The 19,337-nt window shown below is 40.7% G+C and overlaps 1 protein-coding gene across 4 annotated transcripts in view; it reads left to right on the top strand.

Annotated features, from left to right (window-relative positions):
* SIM2 (SIM bHLH transcription factor 2) overlaps positions 1-19,337 on the top strand; it is a 56,881-nt gene that overhangs the window by 17,090 nt on the left and 20,454 nt on the right. For all 4 annotated transcript variants that reach the window (XM_066177176.1, XM_066177175.1, XM_066177174.1 and 1 more), the window contains 3 exons: positions 3,717-3,825; positions 15,868-15,953; positions 18,609-18,808. In XM_066177176.1, the coding sequence (XP_066033273.1) occupies positions 3,717-3,825; positions 15,868-15,953; positions 18,609-18,808 (395 nt within the window). The remainder of the gene's footprint in view (positions 1-3,716; positions 3,826-15,867; positions 15,954-18,608; positions 18,809-19,337) is intronic.

Genomic DNA, 19,337 nt, shown 5'->3' with positions numbered 1-19,337 from the left:
TGGCCCAGGGATGAACTGACTTGGGCTGGTTGGGACAGCCAATTTCTTGCCTCTTGGTTTTTTTTTTTTTTTTCCCATGGATAACAAACAGCTTCAGATTCCCCAAATATTTATTTATTTTCTCCCCCGTCAGAGTCCAAAGGCACAAAAAAGGAGAGGAAAATCCTCTTGTGCAACAACAGGGAAAGGCAAAATTTTTTTAAATTGAATTGGAAGGTCTGGAGGTTATTGCATCTGGATCCGTGAGGGCAGCCAGGCTTATCTTCGACTTTTGGTAAATCTTGAAATATTCAACCACAAATGTCTGAACTCCTCCAGGAGTTTATTTTGCCTTCACCCAATGAGTCTGTGAGAGGCAAAAAAAAAAAAAGTAATTATTTGCTCTAGAATCCATCTGCTTAGTCCTGTGTGTTTATTCTGAATCGTTCCTTGGGCTGGGAAAAAAAAAAAAATCTGAGTTCCTCATAAACCCCCTGTTAGTAGGAAATGCTGATATTTGGTATTTACAGCTATTAAAAACTGCATCAAGGAAGCTGCTTTAATAACCTGAGCTTTTAGTTTTATGAATTGAACTGTAGAATTGTTATTTTTTAAAAAAGTTTTCAGGGTTTCAGTGTGGGCTTTAAAACAGCCTGAGTGTGCCCTGCCTAGCAGGGGGTGAAATTCCAAAATTATGGATCCATATTTTGGTTATTTGACTCTGGCTTAGCCCCCATCTCTTTGCTGGTGGTTTCATGTTTTAAAGTCCATTTTTAAAGGCAATTTTTAAAGTCAAATCCGAGGTCAGTGTTGTGCCTTTACCTCCTGCTGCTTTTCCTGGGGTTGCAAATAAACCTATCAGAATAAAAATCTCTTCTGTGTTTTGTAACGGGGGAAACCAGTCGTTGTTCTACAAAGAATTCTTTAGGCTTGAAATTTTAGACATAAACCCTGGGACAAAAATGAAATGTTGGGTAAAACTGTGACCTCTGACTCTTCGAATCCTGTGGAAAAATGTGCGTTTCCACGAGGAATCCTTTTAAAATAGGGGACGAGTTTGGGAAAAGCAAGAGACATCCATGAGTTGCATTTTTTAAGAGAAAACATCAGCTTGAGTTGATTAGGTTGGTCAACGTGATTGGGGTTTTTCATATCAGAAAAGTCTCTAAATTGAAGGGAGAGATCATTTATACACAGCCACCCATTAAATTATTATTATTATTATTATTATTATTATTATTATTATTAGGTAAATGCTCTGCTAAAAATCCTTTGGTTCCAAGGGCAAAACAATCAGGGGGAAAGGAATGATCACTCTTAACCAAAGGCAAAATTGGTTAAGAGAAGAGGAACAACCCTCAAGTGATGCTCCTTTTGGTTTGAACACTGAGCAGAGAACGAGAATTTTGTCATGTTCTGAAAATGAAACAACCATCACCAGGAGGATTTTTAGAATTTTTTTTTAATGTAGGTGATCAGGATATTTATGAAGACACCTATGGATGTTTGCAGGATGTTTCTCCCCTCGTGATTATGAATAAACAGAAGCATTTCCAGGCGTGACTCACTGTGAGATTTGGTGTTTTCCTTCCTCCCTGACAAAAAATGGAGGTGTGGGATGTTCCTGCAGCATGTCCCCACCTGTTTGTGGCCTGCAAAGGGGCACCCAGAGCTTTTTAGGGACAACTTTTAGAGAAAATTCTATAAATGAAGCAATGTAAATAATCTCCTTCCCCATTCCATCTTTTCCTTTTCCTTTTCCTTTTCCTTTTCCTTTTCCTTTTCCTTCTTTTCCTTTTCCTTTTCCTTTTCCTTTTCCTTTTCCTTTTCCTTTTCCTTTTCCTTCTTCTTTCTTTCTTTCTTTCTTTCTTTCTTTCTTTCTTTCTTTCTTTCTTTCTTTCTTTCTTTCTTTCTTTCTTTCTTTCTTTCCTTCTTTCTTTCCTTCTTTCTTTCCTTCTTTCTTTCCTTCTTTCCTCCTTTCCTTCTTTCCTTCTTTCCTTCTTTCTTCTTTCCTTCTTTCTTTCTTTCTTTCTTTCTTTCTTTCTTTCTTTCTTTCTTTCTTTCTTTCTTTCTTTCTTTCTTTCTTTCTTTCTTTCTTTCTTTCTTTCTTTCTTTCTTCCTCTCCTTCTTTCTTTCTTTTTCTCTTCCTCTGTCTTTCTTTTTCTCCCCTTTCTTCTCTCTCTCTTCCTCTTTTTCTCTCTTTCTTCCCCCTCTCTCTCTTTTATTCTCTCTTTCTTTCTCTTCTCCATCTCTCCTTCCCTTATTTTTTTTCCTCATTTTTTTTCCACTTCTTTCCCTAACTCAGCCAATTTTCAGCCTGATTGGAATATCAGATCACTGTTGATGTTTTTGTTTTTGCAGGGAAGAGCTGCTGGAGAGCAGCAGTGGGGGAATGGATGGTCAGGGGAGGGGGAAAAAAAAAAAAAAGGCAGAGTTTGCACAGCCCTGAGAAGGGACATTCCATGAATAATGCAGAAAATGGAGGGATGAGGAACATTTTCAGGCGAAAAAAAAAAAAAGATCGCTTTGTGGGGGCAGACAACTTCATTTATCCCGAAGAAAAGGCAACTCACACAGTCTCAGCCTAGGAGAGGGATTGGCTCCCAGGAATGGCTTCAATCCCTTCACCTCTGGCTGCCTCTGATCTCGGGGGCCCGAGGCGCATCAGGCTCAGAACAATCGGCCAGCCTGACACTCATTTCAATGCCAACGCCCTCCTGTTTTCCTCCAAATTTAAGTAGCCTTTAACTCGGGTTTTTTGGAGATTTTTTACAAATTTAAAGCCACGAGTGACTGATCGGGATTAATTTCTGCGTCAAAAGCAAATAATCCCATGGCTCTTCCCAGATGAATTCCTCATTCTCTGCAGGTTTCTTTGCCTCATCCTACATTGATAAGAAAATTTAGGTAGGAATAAGGAAAATTCTTTCCAATTTTGGTCCATTTTATGTGTGTTTTGTATCAGATTTTGTGCGGCAGAAGAAATTAATCGATAAAAAACCTCAAAGCAGCAGCCTCTCCTTTGGATTCCCAGACTTGGAGAAGACAAATAAAGGAATTCAGCTCTGTTTCCCCCCTAAATCCATTCCATTCCAGGCTCTTTTTTGGGGTTTTGTGCCACTGCTAACAGTGGGAAAGGCAGGAGCACATCCAGGTAAAGTTCAAGGCAGGAAAGGGAATACATGGATATTTAAGGCAGGTCTTTACTGTCTGTCTAGGGCAGTGGAAATCCATGGAAACCTGATTTTTGGGCTCATGAAAGTCCATAGAAATCTGCTTTTCGGGTTCTCTCAGAGCCCTGGTGGTGGGAAAACACAAAGGAATTGTGTGAGAGCTCAGAGGGGTTTGGCTCATCTGACTGCAGGTGAGAGTTTCTGGGAACCTGGAGGAAAAATCATCTTTATTTCAATATTTGTCTTCTTGAGAGGCATTTAGACAGCTCCCAGTTTTTCCTCCCATTCGTGGCAATTCAGCATTTCTACAGCTGCTCTGATTTATCACTTCATTTCCAGCCCTAACAGGAGCTCTTCTGTCTCTTGATGCAACACCAGAGATTCCCATAAAAACCTCTCCAACATCAATCCCTGCTGAGGAAAGGATTAATTAAAGAATTAACTCCCATTAATGGCTGTGATTTGGAAGATGATTTTAACACACCCAGCTCATGTTTTAAAACTGGGGCGAAGAGTGTTTGAGGGCAGAAAATGATCCAGCTGCTTTTATTCCATGTTTTCCAGGTGGAGCTCACTGGAAACAGCATTTATGAATACATCCACCCCTCGGATCATGATGAGATGACTGCAGTCCTCACTGCCCACCAGCCTCTTCATCCTCACCTGCTGCAAGGTACTGCTGCATTAAAATCTGGCATTTAGGTCAAAAAAGTGAAAAAGTAAAAATAAAAACCAAAAAAACCCCAACCACAATCCCAGGCTGAGATGTGAGAAATTGCAACTCAAAGCATTTCATGATGAAAAAGTAAAAGAAAAATACCAAAATTAAAAAAAGTAAAAGAAAAATACCAAAAACAACCAAACAACAACAAGAACAACAACAATAAAACCCCCCCCAAAACCCCAAAAAAACCCCAAAATAACACACCCCAAAAAACCCCCCCAAAAATCCCAAAAAACCCAATCCCAGACTGAAAAGTAACAGATTTCAGCCCAAACCATTCCATGAATCCATAAATTCATGTTTGTCATGTTTGAAGCTCCAGCCTCTTCATCCTCACCTGCTGCAAGGTACTGCTGCCAATCTGGCATTAAAAAAAAAACAAACCCAATCCCAGGCTGAAATGTAACAAATGGCAACCCAAAGCATTTCATGATGAAAAAGTAAAAAAAACCCTAAAAACAACCCGACAAAAAACCCGTAAAAAAACAAAAAAAAAACCAACCAAAAAACCCCCCAAAAACCCCAAAACACACACACACACACAAAACCCACCCCAAACCAAACCAAAAACCCCAAAAAACCCCAAAAAACACCAATCCCAGGCTGAAACGTAAGAAATTAACAAATTGCATCCCATGAATCCATAAATTCATGTTCTTCCTGTTTGAAGCTCAAATGAGGGAGCACCAGGGACTCAAAAGTGTGATGTGGGGTTTTAAGTCATTGTACTAAAGGGACTAAGAGGTCCTGAATTAAACCATTATGAAGTTTTAAACAGGTTTTTACCTTTAGGCCAGTGGCTGTTTCATCTCTTTCTATTTTGTCATCATCGCCGAGGCTGCAGAAATTTTGTGGTGGCCTCGTTGTGCGTGGTCTGAGTGGGAAAAAGAACTAAAAAACATCAGGCAATGGGGAAATCGAAGGATATTTTTAATATTTTAACAACTGCTAAATTCAAAGCTTGGACAAAAAACACCAAGACTTAACGTTCTGCACTGCAGGAAGAGCAGAAATGGGTTTGGCAAAGGACTTGGGTTTGAAAAAACTTCTTTAAGAAGTGACTTTTTGAGGAAAATCCTGGCCTTGCTGTCACCCACAGAAATATTGACCCCGCCCTTGGGGTGTGAAGTTGTTGCAATTCCACTGTCAGCAGCAAAAAATATTCTCATTTCTTCGGTGTGTGTTTCCTCGGGGGCAACCCTTTGATCTTTCAAAGATCAGAACCGACCTGGCTCCATCACAACGGAGCTTCCACTTGTATTTCATCACTGATTTATCAGCTGCATTTATTGATTTATCCTGCCAGGTTCTGTCAGTCTCTTCAATGCACAGCTCCTAAAAAAAAAAGAAAAAAAAAAAAAAAGAGGAATTTTGGGTTCTTGCTACAGTTTTGTTTAGGATTTTTGGGGTTTTTAGCAGTTTTGTTTAGGATTTTTGGGGTTTTTTTTAGGAGTTTTGGTGCCTGTGCTTGGTTCTGGCCTCTGTGATTCCATCAGAGCAGAACTTCCTTCCAAATTCAGGGAATCTTGATGTGCCTGGGAGCACCTGGACTGCTCCAAATACTGGAAATGGATTAATTATCTCAGCCTCCTTCTCTTTTCTTCCTCCCCAAACAGATTGTCTTGGGGAAAAAAAAAAAACTCCCTTGGTGTTTTGGAAAGCAAATTTTTCTCAATTTCTTCTGCATGATTATTTCATGCTTCATTCATTCCTCTGTCAGAATTTTTTAAAAATATTGATATTTTAAAAAACCAGCATTTTTTCCCTTGTTCCAACTTAGTGATAAGGAGAGGAAACACCTCTGATGTCAGTGATTTAAGGGTGATTTTGGATAATCTCTCAATTCTCTTCCAGCCTCAATAATTCTGTGAAATCCAAGAGCTTTCGTGCAGTTCTGCTGATTTCCACAATTTGTAGTGAGATATTTTTTTATACCTGCTGGCTGGGCAATGGCAACAGCCTCCTGTTTTTCTTCAGGTTTAAATATCTTTTAATTCATTATTGAAGATTTTTACAAATTTAAAGCCAAGAGCAACCGACTGGGATTTAATTTCTTTGTCAAAAGAAAATAATCCCACAGTCCTTCCCAGATAAATTCCTCATTCTCTGCAGCTTTCTTTGCCTCATCCAACATTGATAAGGAAATTTAGGATAGGAAGAAGGCAATTATCTTCAATTTTGGTGTGTTTACGTGTGTTTTGTATCAGATTTTGTGTGGCAGAGGAAATTACTTGATAAAAACCTCAAAGCAACAACATCTCCTTTGGATTCCCAGATTTGGAGGAGATAAGTGAAGGAATTCTGTTCTGTTTAGGGATTGTTTTATTTTATCTCAGTTCCGTGCCTCTCTTCCCCATAAAATGCATGGAGTGGGTGTATTAAAATATCCAGAATCTACAGGTAAATCTCTCTGAAATGAGCAGAATGAACAAATATTTATTTACTGTTGTCTTCCCTGTGCCAGTAATTCCCTTTCCTGCAGTGTTTTATACATTGAAACCTCGAGGGATAACCTGAAACTACCTGGCCTGCAATACCCAAAGCAAGTTTTTTATTTAATCCAGTGAAAAATTTTAAAATATTGAATAAATGACAGGAATGAAGCAACTTCTGTCTGTAGCTGAGTAGATACTCTCAATATTTAAGTAAAACATGGAGTTCTACAAATAACTTAGAGGGCAGTGAAGTGAAAGTGGCTTGATTTAAAAAAAGAAACAAGAGGAAATCAGACTGTTTTAAAGAGCATTTTTTTGCCCTTTCAATTTGATTTTCTCTCTTTTTAATCTTTTAAAACTTGCCTGAATCATCAAGGCACTGGGTGGAATCAAAAATTTCCTTTTATAACTTTATTATCTTGTAGATTTCTCCAACCTGGGGCATTTCTTAGGTATAAAATCAATATTACACCGCAGACACAGACTTTTTATATCCCACATATAAAAATTATATTAATTTATATATTTTTTATATGTTTATATCCCAAATTTCCAGCTTGGCTCACAGAACTTGCCTTGCTCAAGACGTTTTCTTCATCTAAAGCTCAGATATTTTTAGTGCAGCAGTTGTAGCTGGATAAGAACTGTTTTGAGAGGAATAAAATCACAAATGCCAACAATATCTGGGCTTTGGGATATTCTGGGATTAAACAACCCAGAGCACAGATTATTTTTGTCCTCTGGTTTTACAGTTTTTTGTAAATTTGGGTGCCACCTCTTTATTTATTTCTCAGGGAAATGCAAATTACTAGCATAAATTTAGACAGCGTGTGGATTTCTTTACACAGCCCTCACTGTCACATTGTTTTTCTTCAGATAAATCACCCTGGTATTTAAAAAAAACAAACCCACAACCATATTATTTATAAAGCATAAATATTCTTAAATTATTATATTTTAATTTTTTTTTTTAAAGTTTGCCTTGGGCCTCCTCATGTTCCATGTAGAACAAGAGAACAGCTTCAAGCACAGAGTGCAGATCATTTGTTTTTTCTAAAAGAGAGGGGAAATGCTTGAATAATCACATGATTCCAGAAGTTTGGGCTTCAGAGCAATAATAAAAGTAATAAAATTTGGGAATACGATGAGGGAAGTGCCCAGATTTGCTGTGGCTGCCCCTGGATCCCTGGCAGTGCCCAAGGCCAGGTTGGACACTGGGGCTTGGAGCAGCCTGGGACAGTGGGAGGTGTCCCTGCCATGGCAGGAGTGGCACTGGATGATTTTTAAAGTCCCTCCCACCCCAAACCATTCCAGGATTCTGGAATTAAGAGGTGGCTTAATTACTATGTGTACAAATTCCCAAAGAAAGAAAGTACTGGGAACTAAAGTATGGATTTAGAATTAAAAAAAACCCACCCCAGCACTGGGGGTGAGGTCAATCGACAGCATCTCCAGAACTTCCTGCAGGGCTGGGAGGAGTTGGAACCTTTCCTGTGCTCACACAGAGCTGAAATCCAAATATCCAGGCCAGTCCAAGCGGCAGAGCTCAGCAGCAAAGCATTTTTGGCCCTGGCACGGTGAGGGGACGAGGCTGGCAGGGGTTTGTGATGCCACCAAATTCCCTCTCCAGGGGTGATGGGCACTTTGGGATGAGGCTGAAAATAGGGGCTGCGGGTTGCTCCAGGATTATTGATCACAGCCAGCCGCCACCAGCAGGCTCTTTGAAGGGAAAACCATGGAATGCCAGCACCAGTTGGGATGAACGTGATCAACCAGGACCTCAAGGCCTCAAATGATGTTGCTGGGTTGCAGCTCTGTCTCCCTGTACCGATTATTTCAGCAGAAATCTCTGTTTCCCAGCTCACAGCACAGAGTTCCAGGCTTGCAGCAGGGCAGTGACGCTTCCCAAACCATCCATCTCTTGTCCTGGCAGCTGCTGCGAGCAAGAAAACCAAGAAAATAAAAAAAAAGTATTTGCACTGCAGGTTAACCAGGACAAGGAATTAATCAACGCTGCCCTTCCGTGTGCGTTGGCAGTCAGACTTTGTGTGCCCCTTATTGCTTTCAGATGCTTTTCCTGGGATTTGAAAGCTTTAAAACACATCCAGAGCCTCCCAAATTTTGCTGACTCACGCAGCCAGGCGTGGCGTGCTAAAAGCAGTTTATTAACATCCCCCAGAGCAGGGGGAGAAATGTGGAAATGACTGCAGCCATCCCAGTTTTCTGCTAACAACCGGATAATTCTGAAATGAGGAGTTACAGCCTGATGGGAGCTGCATGAGGAATGTGGGATACATGATGTTGGCCTTTCTCCACCCCACTTGATGCTTTAAGGGCTCCGTTTCCCTCGGCCAAGAGGCAAATCCCCGTGCAGACTTTTCCTCCAGCTTCCCTGCAAGCAGAAACTTCACATTTAAAGAAGGGAATTGAAAAATTTTGCGTCTGGCAAGATGGTTTTCACATGAATGGACGAAGAATTTTTCTAGTAGCACATGGGCAAAATACCCACATTGAAAGGTATTTTAATATTAATTAATTTTAAAATGTTTTACAGGAGAACTGTTACTGAAACCATCAACCATGAACGGCTTAATATGATCCCGTTGCCACTGCTTGTTAGGGCTACTCTAAATCTGAGAAACAGAGAAATTCTCATTTTTATTGATGATAATTTACAAATTATAATTATAAATTTTGATGCGCTGAAGTGGAAAAGAGGGCAAATCGCCGACAACTCTTTAAAACATCTCTTTTCATTGGTAATCAACAGTAAAACATACCAAAGGAAAGTGCCTCAGACTGTAAAAATCTGTTGTTTTCCTTTGCTGCTGAGTTCCTTCCCCAAGAAAACTTCGGAAGCTTCACTTACAGGAGCAAAGGAGAATTTAGGTGAATGTCAGTAAACGGCTGAGTTTGGATATGATAGGAATGATCATGGAGAATTTCCCCTCTGCAGCACTGCCAGGCTGCTGAACACAGGCAGGAAATAGAACAAACTGCCCAAATGGGGAGGAAATGTGGGCAGTTTGTGCGAGTCTGGAACTCCAGGACGGGCTGACAACAGAACTGGTTGCTTTTCTACCACAGCAAAGCATTACCAGGGAAAATCAAGCCCCTTTTGCCAATCCTGGATTTCCACTTTCTAAGATTATCCTGAAATTGTTTTAGATTTTTTTTTTTGCAGGCATCTCTTCTGTATGAGCCCTATACCTCTTTTTTTTTCTTTTTTTTTTTTTTTTTTTTTTTTTTTTTTTTTGGTTTAGAATGTGATGTCACCCTTGCTCAGAATTAAGGGATGGAAGTTGTGGTGTCCTGTGTCCTGTTCAGCCAGGGGAAATGGAGATTCCAGAAAACCTCAGAGGCCTTCCCAGGGCCTGAGGGGCTCCAAGAGAGCTGGAGAGGGACTTTTCATGAGGGCATGGAGTGACAGGAATGGCTTTAAACCGACAAAGGACAGGGTTAGGTGGGATATTGGGAAGGAATTGTTCCCTGGGAGAGTGGGGAGGGGCTGGGATGGAATTCCCAGATTTGCTGTGGCTGCCCCTGGATCCCTGGCAGTGTCCAAGGCCAGGTTGGGGCTTGGAGCAGCCTGGGACAGTGGAAGGTGTCCCCGCCCATGGATCAGGATGAGCTTTAAGGTCCCTTCCACCCCAAACCGTTCTGGGATTCCTTCTGCCTCTCACAAATCCATAACCTTGTGCTCACCAGAGACAAGCCGGGATCCCCCCGAGCTCTCTGTGGGACCCAGATGCTCCGCAGATCCCAGCCGGAGAACAGCAGAGCACGTGTGACCTCACAGAACAGATACACCAAAAATATCCGACTGACGGGGACAAAAACCTGCAGAGTGTCTGGGGGATGGGCAGGGAAGTGTTATCCACACATGGATTTTTGTTTCAATCTGCTTTTCCAGGGCAGAACAGTCCAGCAGGGACGTGGGGACAGATTATCACACGTGGCCTTATCTCCAGAGGGATGCAGGAGCTCCAGGCAGGCACAAGGTGGACAGGAAGGAAAGTGGAACCAGGTGGCCACGAGTTCACTGCTCTAAAAATCCTTCTCTTTTCCATTTTCCATCTCCTCCCTAGAGCTGGAATTCGGGTTTGCACCCGAGCTGCCCTGTGGAGCAGACACAAAGCACTGGCTGTGGAAAGAGCTCCCAATTTTAATGCCTCTTTCCACCTTTTTATTTTGTGTAGTACCAGATGAGGTGTCCCATTCCTAAAGCAACACATGGGAAGTTTTGGGAATACCCATTTACAAAGCGGTCCTGGAACAGAACATATTTTCTAATGTCAAAATCTGGAAATGGGAGATAAAAGAGCAGCTTTTACCTCAGAGAAAACAAAGGCATGAGAGGTGAAGCTGTGCGGGGAAAAAAATTCGTGATCTTTTTTTTTTTTCACTCCACTGAGCGACCACAGGATTCTGTGACTGTTTTATGTCAAAAGAGATTAAAGATGGATTGGAAAGCAAAAATGGATTTTGGAGTTGCTCCTCTAGGGATGGGCAACCTTGGCTTCCATAAACTAACCCATAATTCCACAGAAATGCTCGGAGAATCCTGCTTGGCAAAGTCGTGCAAAATGCACAAATTCTTTATCCAAAACATCAAGACTCCTCTCCTTTACGGCGGCATTTATTCTGTTCATGAGAGTAGGAAAATACAGATCTGTGAAACAACAAAAAAGCTGTTATTTATTCTTGCCTTAAGGTCAAACTGTATTGCAGGCTATGCTAAGAAAAGAAAAGGGATGAATGGAGAGCAGACGCTTTGTAGAAATGGAGCTCTGGGAAAGAAATAGAACTTCCTTATGCCCACAGCAGCCTGGATTTTCTGTGTTCTTATGCCCAGGTCACTGTGCTTCAGCTCTGGGAGGGTGTTTGGACAAATCTGGGCTGGGATTTGAAAGAAGCCATTTAATTTCTGCCTCATTTATGGTTTTTACTGAATCTACTCAGCTCCATCTATTCAGGGAGGGAGCTCTGTGAGCTGAGCAGGCAGCAGGGAAATAATGATTAAAAGAGAAATAATTGTTAGAGCAGAAAAACTTCGATGAGTCTGAGAAGGGAAACGTGGATTTGGGTAAAAAAATAAGCAGTGGGTGCACTTGAAATGGACATCCTGGACATGGATATGGGCCCTGATTTCATGGAATCACAACATCATGGAGTGGTTTAGGTTTTTGGAGGGAGCTTGAAGCCCATCCAGTGCCATGGGCAGGGACACCTTCCACTGTCCCAGGCTGCTCCAAGCCCCAGCCTGGCCTTGGATATTGCCAGGGATGGGAAATCCTCAAGAAATTAGAATAAAATAGAATATAGAATATAAAATAGAATAGAGTATAGAGTATAGAGTATAGAGTATAGAGTATAGAGTATAGAGTATAGAGTATAGAGTATAGAGTATAGAGTATAGAATATAGAATATAGAATAGAATAGAAAATAGAATATAGAATAGAATAGAATAGAATAGAATAGAATAGAAAATAGAATAGACAATATAATAAAATATAAAAAATAGAAAATAGAAAATAGAAAAGGATAGAATAAGATAGAATAGGAGAAAATAGAATATAGAATATAGAATAGAATAGAATAGAATAGTAAAATTGAACAGAATAGAATATAGAATAGAAAATACAATAAAATATAAAATATAAAATACAAAGTAAAAAGTATAGAAAATAGAAAAGGATAGAATAGGAGAGAATAGAATATAGAATAGAATAGAATATACAATATAGGATATAGAATATAGTATATGGAATATACTATATAGAATATAAAATATTGAAAACAGAAAGTAGAAAAAGATAGAAAAGAATAGGATAGGATAGGATAGGATAGGATAGGATAGGATAGGATAGGATAGGATAGGATAGGATAGGATAGGATAAAATAGAAAATAGAATAGAACAGCTGAGCTGGAAGTGACCCACAAGAATCACCCAGTTGCAGCTGGAATATCTCTGTAAGACTTTCTGCTCTCTCCAGGATTGTTTTCGTTCTCATCCTTCACCAGCTGATGTCTGCCACGTGTTGGCTTCACCTTTTCTCTATAAAGAATAGAACAGTTTATTCATAGAATTTTTAATTTTTCTCAACACTCAGAGGACAGGTGTTCAGATCATTTCCAATGATGCATTTAGATAATTAACATTCCTGAATTATTAAATGCAGTGGCCAGGGTTCACTTATTAGATGAATATTCTCTAATAATTAAGAAGCCCATTTTCCTCTAGTGTTTCTTACACTGTGATTCAGTCATAACATTTTATTATTCATTATTTTCTCTCTCCACTTCCATATCTGTGTGCTTAACCCAGACATCTCTTGACCTTTAAGAACTGGCAGCGCTTCATTGGGTTTCCTCCTTTTACCTCTTTTACCTCCTTGGCAGCCCAAATTCTCTCTGGGCTCACACGTTTGCTTGAAAGAACCCCGGTGATATCAATCATTTCATCACTAGGTCTGGATGCTGCATGCTGGAGTTTTTCTTTTTTTTTTCAATTTTTTTTCCCAAGCTTAACTGTGATTTCTCCTGTTTTAATATTCTGTGTGTCCCTCTTTGTTTGCTAAACCTCCAAGTATCCCATTTTCTACATCATCCTCCTCAGAGCGGAGGATCTTTATTGCATCAGGTGCAGCCTGGATGTGATATCTTGAGTTTTGCTTTACACTGATGGATGTGGCGGCATCCAGCAGGATTCCAGGACTCTCCTTCCCACTCGATCAGCTTTGCAATTCCAAATTGAATTCAGTTCTTTTTCACTTTGCTGCCCTTTTCTGCTATCTTTGGGGGTACTGGGGGGGGGTCACGCTGGCAAAATTAATATGAAAACTAATTAATTTTGGATATTAATTCACAGTCTTGCATATCCAGGTCATTATGGGAAGGGTTTGGTGCCACCTCCCTGCTCCAGCAGGGCCATCCCAGAGCACAGGGCGCCAGGTTGTGTCCCTGCTGTGCTGGAGTTTGGTCATTCCTGTGGGATCCATGAATTGCATGGATGTTCCCAGCTTCCAGCGCCATTCCTGACTCATGGGATGAGGCTTCAGCCGCAGCAAATCTCTGCTGGGTGCCTTCCCCCCACCTGTTGCTTTTATCTTTTTTTTCTGCCAGAGTTGGGATTAAATGCTCGGGAGATATTTCATGTTTGGACTCAGATGTTTATCTATTCTTATCTATGTTGCAGTCTCACAAGCTGTGAGTTCTACAGCATTTCTAGCTAGCAAAGTGAAAAATGGCCTCTGTCTCTCTCTCTCAAAAGACTTTTAAGGGTAAATTGCCCAATTAAGAGATGACACCTAAATTATTTTTATTTTTAATCCAATAACCAACCACCCCTGGCCCGCAATGTGGATTTTTCTTCCCAATTACAAAACAACTCCCAGACCCATGAAGAAGAAGGTGAAAAAGGACTCAGCCTCTGCCCTAAAATCTCCATCTTGCTTTATATATATATTACTATATTCTAAACCCTTAAACTTTTAAGTTTCCCACCCTGTGCTATCACACACTTCCATCCAAACCCCACAGCCACAATCCCAGAGCTGTCACTCAATTTTGGAAACTTTTTCCACGGCCTCAGGTGCAATGCAGTGTTTGCTTGGGGCTCAGTGCCTGTCAGCACGGAAAGGCTGGAATTCTCAGTGCCCAGGGTTCCAAAACCCACCCAAAGTATAAATTTGTATTTAAAACTCCACAGGGGATGTGTGAGCTCCTTCAAGTGCCAGCTTTTCCCCACGGGGATCTAATTTTATTTAGAGAGATGAATGGGAAATTCCAACGCTCAGGAAACATTTCTTTCCCCTCCTTGCTAAATCCTTTTTCTGTGGCTGTATCTTCAGACCTTTAAGCCCAGAATTTGATATAGAGAAAGTGTTGGTTCCAGGCAGTGGTGTGAGGCTCGAACCACTGCAGGTGTGGGGCCAGGAGGGGTGAATCGGGTGACGGAGGCACAAAAATCCGGAGTAAAACTCAGCAGTTGAATCAAAAGGAAGAAAGAACCCAACCGATGATGGTGGATTTTGGTTGAAACCCTGTGGGGAGCGAGGACAAAGCTGAGAACTTTCCTGCTTCCCTGATTTTCCTGTTCACTGTTGCAAAATGGGGTTTTTTTTCTTGTCCTAAAATAGTTCTGCCAAACTGCAACCCTTCAGTCAAAAATCAGAATTATTCATGTTGTCTGAACCATTATTGAGAGTAATTACCATTACAGATAATAATATCACATTCTATCGGAATATTCTTCATTTTCTCAGCAGAAAGCCTGTGTGGACCTGAGCAATAACCCCATGGACTTTAAACCTTTTGGGAGGTTACCCATGAAGAGATTTGTTCAAAAACAATCTCCCAGGATAGTTTTGGGGGTCGGTTAATGACACTGCACACGGAGCCCAGAAGGTTTGGGCATGACCAGCCACGTGCACTCAAATTATTACAAACCCACTGAATTTCCTCGTTTCCCATTTTATTTTTATTTTGCAGATTCTCCTAATTTCCCTCCAAAGGACACTTTCCCTTCCCTTTACCAGTAGGGAATGGTGTCAGCTGTTTAGAAACAAGGGAATTCCTTTTGAAGGGTGGTAAAATCATAAATTTGGAGACCTCGTTGTGCTGAGTTGTCCAAATTTGACAGGGAATCCTGACAGGAAAGTGAAATAAATCCCGAGGGCAGAGATGGCGTGGTATGGTAGTTTAGATTAGATGTGAAGCTTTTGGGGTTTTTTTAAAAGAAGTTCTAGTAAATGTTAACAGCTTAGTTAATTAATTAAAAAGTTCGTTACATTTTTGGAAAATCTAGGTTTAAAATGAAAGAATTTTAGGTGAAAAAAAAAATCCTTGTTTTATACTGAAAAAAATTTCTTAAATAATACCCCAAATATACTCATGAGTAGCCAAAAACAAAAAAAAAACCAACCAAAAAACCCTGCTAATAAATAAAGCTACACAAATCTGCAAAACAAAATTCCAAACTGCTGCAGATTTGGAACATTAAAAACCACCAAACTATTTTTTTTCTTGTAACAAATAACTCCATAAAACTCTAAACGAATACGCTCCACTAAACTCTAAACGAATACACTCCACCACACTAATAAACTCCAAAATAATACAAAATTATATTTCAACTGCTGCAACTGACTAAAAATCATATTGTCTCTATGTCATATTAAAAAGTAAACAGTTTGTAGCAAAAAAATTAATTTAAAATTTTCATTTTTAAAATATGTCTTGATAAATCTAATTTCCTTAAGTTAAACCCATTTTAACTTTTTCTCCCAAACCCTATCTCCCAAAAAACCAACCAACCAAAAACCCCAAAAACCAACAGCAACAAAAAAACCAACACTCAAACCACTACGCCAAATTCAGCGAAACGAAATTCAGCAAACATAAAACCACTCCCCGTGGGAGAGGAGAATGGCAGATTTCTGCTTCTGCCTAAAGCTGAAACATCAGCACCTCTGGGACAGGCAATGATTTGGGATCTTCAGGAAGAACCCAGAAGAAATCAGAATAAATCAGTGGGTTTTTTGTGCTTTCAGAGTACGAAATCGAGAGATCCTTTTTCCTGAGGATGAAGTGTGTCCTCGCCAAGAGGAACGCTGGACTGACATGCAGTGGCTACAAGGTAACGTCTAAAATTTACTTTTCCACCCCTGAAAGATTTGACAATTGGCAAGTTTATTTATTTAGGGGTTTGGTTTGGGTTTTACTTTTAAAATAATTTTTTCTTCTCTTTGCTGAGAGAAAAGTTTGTGATGAAAAGCATCAGGAAAGATGCCCAAAACGCCCTCAGAAATTCAAATCTAAGCTTTGGGGGAACAATCCCTCACCGTGGTGCCTGGGAATTGTCTGGAGAGCAAACAGCTCCATCTTATTCCCCCAAGGAACGGGAGGCAGGTGAGGCAGGAACCCAGGCACAGGAATTTGGGAATTTTCCACATCCCACCCCTTGGCACAAGGCACCTCCTTGGCCTCAACACCAAAAAAAACCCCAACCCCTGCCATCACCTCAGGGTGGAATGGTACTAAACCACCGAGTCTGTTTAAAAACCTTACAGTTTGTATGATTTTATTTTTTATTTATGACATGAAATCAGACACCACGGCAAACGCTGAAGTCGCAGAATAACATCTTTGAGTGGTTTTTATTTTCAGACATGCAGGCAGCTCTTATTTTCAGATTTGCAGGTAGTTTTTATTTTCTTTTCTACAGGCAGTTCTTATTTTCAGATTTGCAGGTAGTTTTTATTTTCATTTCTACAGGCAGCTTTTATTTTCAGATTTGCAGTAATTTTCATTTTCAGCCTTATGGGTAGTTTTTATTTTCAGATGTGCAGTAGTTTTTCATTTTCAGCTTTGCAGGAGCTTTTATCTTCAGATGTGCAGGTAGTTTCTATTTTCAGATTTGCAGCAGTTTTTATCTTCAGATGTGCAGGTAGTTTTTATTTTCATCTTTACAGGCAGTTTTTGCTAACTGATTTGCAGTAGTTTTCATTTTCAGATGTGCAGGTAGTTTTTATTTTCATCTTTACAGGCAGTTTTTATTTTCAGATTCGCAGCAGTTTTTACGTTCAGATTTGCAGCAGTTTTAATTTTCAGCTTTGCAGCGGGTTTTATTTTCAGACTTGCAGGAAGTTTTTATTTCCATCTTTACAGGCAGTTTTTATTTTCAGCTTTGCATTCGCTGCCCTTTGAGCTGCCCAGGCTCACTCTGCCTCCATCAGGGAGGCTCATTCGCAGTCATTGTGGTGGGGATTCATCCCGAGCCATTCAAAACCCCAAAAGCCAAGGCTGGGAGAGGAGCAGAGCTCTCTGCAGGACTGTGCTCGAGGTGCAGACATGGATCTGTCTGTTTGCACTCCTCCCTACCTGGCTGCACTGATAATTCTTCATTACACTCAGCCCTGTTTGCTCAGCTGCTCCCCAGCAAAATGGGTCTGTCCCAAAGCTGAATGTGAAACCAAGTAAAAGAGTAGAGCTTGCAGTCCTGGGATCTCCCCGTGGCTTTGGGAGGGGTTTTGGGGTTTTTAAATTCCCAATTATCACTGTTAATCAGAGGCATCACTTCCTTTGGCTCACTATTAAAAGTTTGCACAGCGAAAGTCAAAGGGTTCCTTCGTCCGGAGAGATGTTGGCCCAAATTTATTCCATTCGACTGTGCTTAAAGTCAGGACTTCATTTTTAAGAAATCACCTCATTAGCTGAAGCACGGAAAAAAACTCACGGACCAAGTGATGGGGGAATTGAGATCTGCTGAGAGATCTTCTTGCTGGGCTTTGGCTAAAACATTTCAGTCACTGGAGAGGAGGAAGGTTAAGCAGGAGGAGCCTATTCCCAGGTGATGTTTGGTCGGTTGTTTAGAGCACTAAACACACTGAGAATTAATTCCTTTCCACAGGACACAGTTAAAAGCCAAACAAACAGAGAAATTTCAGCTGAAGGGTGTGATATTCCTGCTGCTTGGACCAGAAAAGTGGCAGGGGCACTGGTGAATTCTGAACATATAAATAAACCTTCTGGCCTGGAATAGTCCCCAGGTTACATTTCCCCCTGCCCTTTAGCTGACATTGAATTTTTACAGTCTAACACTGTCATTATCACCTCTGTGAACAGCAATTGTGCACAGGGATCCCGAAATCTGAGCTCAGCACCTTGAACTTGGTCACGTGTCAAAAAAAACCCCCAAAAAAGCCCCTCTGAACTTGAGCAGAGAACTTAACACTCATTTCTTGTGCATTTGCATAAATGTTAATTTAATTCGCGTAAAGTTGCTTTGCATAAAGTTAATTTTTATTGCGTTGTGATGCATCAATAGTCACTGGGTTTTTGAAGCGCCTTTTTTAAAGTGCCCTTATTTAGCAGAATTTGCTCTTTCTTTATCAGAATAATAACCCTTTAAAATGTAAATATTTTTATTAACCTTTGAGCGTGTGTGGGAGAGAGATGGATTTTTTTTTAAAAAAAGCAACTTCTGGATTTTATTTTATCAATGAACAGGAATTCTGGCTGCATCTACGAGGAATCTGTGTCAAGGAGCTTAAAGTATTAATTAGAAAGCAATTAGGCAGTCCCCAGAGAGGAGGTGCTTCAGTACTGTGGATTAATCACGCTGTCAGCAAACACAAAACTGCGCTCGCTGAGCCTTAATCTCTATTTACCAATTAACTGCAATCAACAATTTAATGTTAAGTGGCTTTACAAGCTCATTGAGACTGGGTGGGCAGCAGATTTGGGACTTTCCCATCAGATCCTGAGGGTGTTTTCCCTTTTTTTTTTCCAGGTGATCCACTGCAGTGGCTACCTGAAGATCCGCCAGTACATGCTGGACATGTCCCTGTACGACTCCTGTTACCAAATCGTTGGGCTGGTGGCCGTGGGCCAGTCTTTGCCTCCCAGCGCAATCACTGAGATCAAGCTCCACAGCAACATGTTCATGTTCAGGGCCAGTCTGGATTTAAAGCTGATATTCCTCGATTCCAGGTGAGCAGCCCTTTCATCTCTCCAGCCGCGGGTGTTAACGTGAGCGGCCGCGCCTTCCCAACGGGTCAAAACATCCATGGAAAAATTTAAAAAAAAAAAAAAATCCAGCAGTCTGAAATAGATCTGGAACTCAGAGCTTTCCAAAGCCTTCCAGGCAGCTGCATAGACCAGACTTTGTCTGGAATGTCAAGAAATAAGAGCCTGTCCAATCTAACCTGGAGTTACCTGCGCTTTTAGGGTCAGCTAAAAGCTTCTTGCGGTGAGGGTTAGTTGCAGGAGCAGTGATAATTTTTTTTTTGCCTGAAAGGACACAAATGCTATCATACAAAGCCAGGAAAAGGAATGAGGATGTACCAAAAAAACCTCCAAAAAACTAATCCCAAAAGCGGAATACTGAGACCAAACGACTGGCTGGGGTCATCCAGAAAGCTTTTGAGAGAGCAGTAAGGAGAGTTCTGTCTTTTAGTGTAGTAGTTTAACCACGAGACCAACACTAATAATGGGGTTCTTAGGACGGAAATTAATCCCA

Source organism: Chamaea fasciata, unplaced genomic scaffold (assembly GCF_029207755.1).
Source record: "Chamaea fasciata isolate MVZ Bird 193981 ecotype frontalis unplaced genomic scaffold, bChaFas1.0.hap1 SCAF_2, whole genome shotgun sequence".
Taxonomy (NCBI): Eukaryota; Metazoa; Chordata; class Aves; order Passeriformes; family Sylviidae; genus Chamaea; species Chamaea fasciata.
This window is presented reverse-complemented; position numbering and strand designations above follow the sequence as displayed.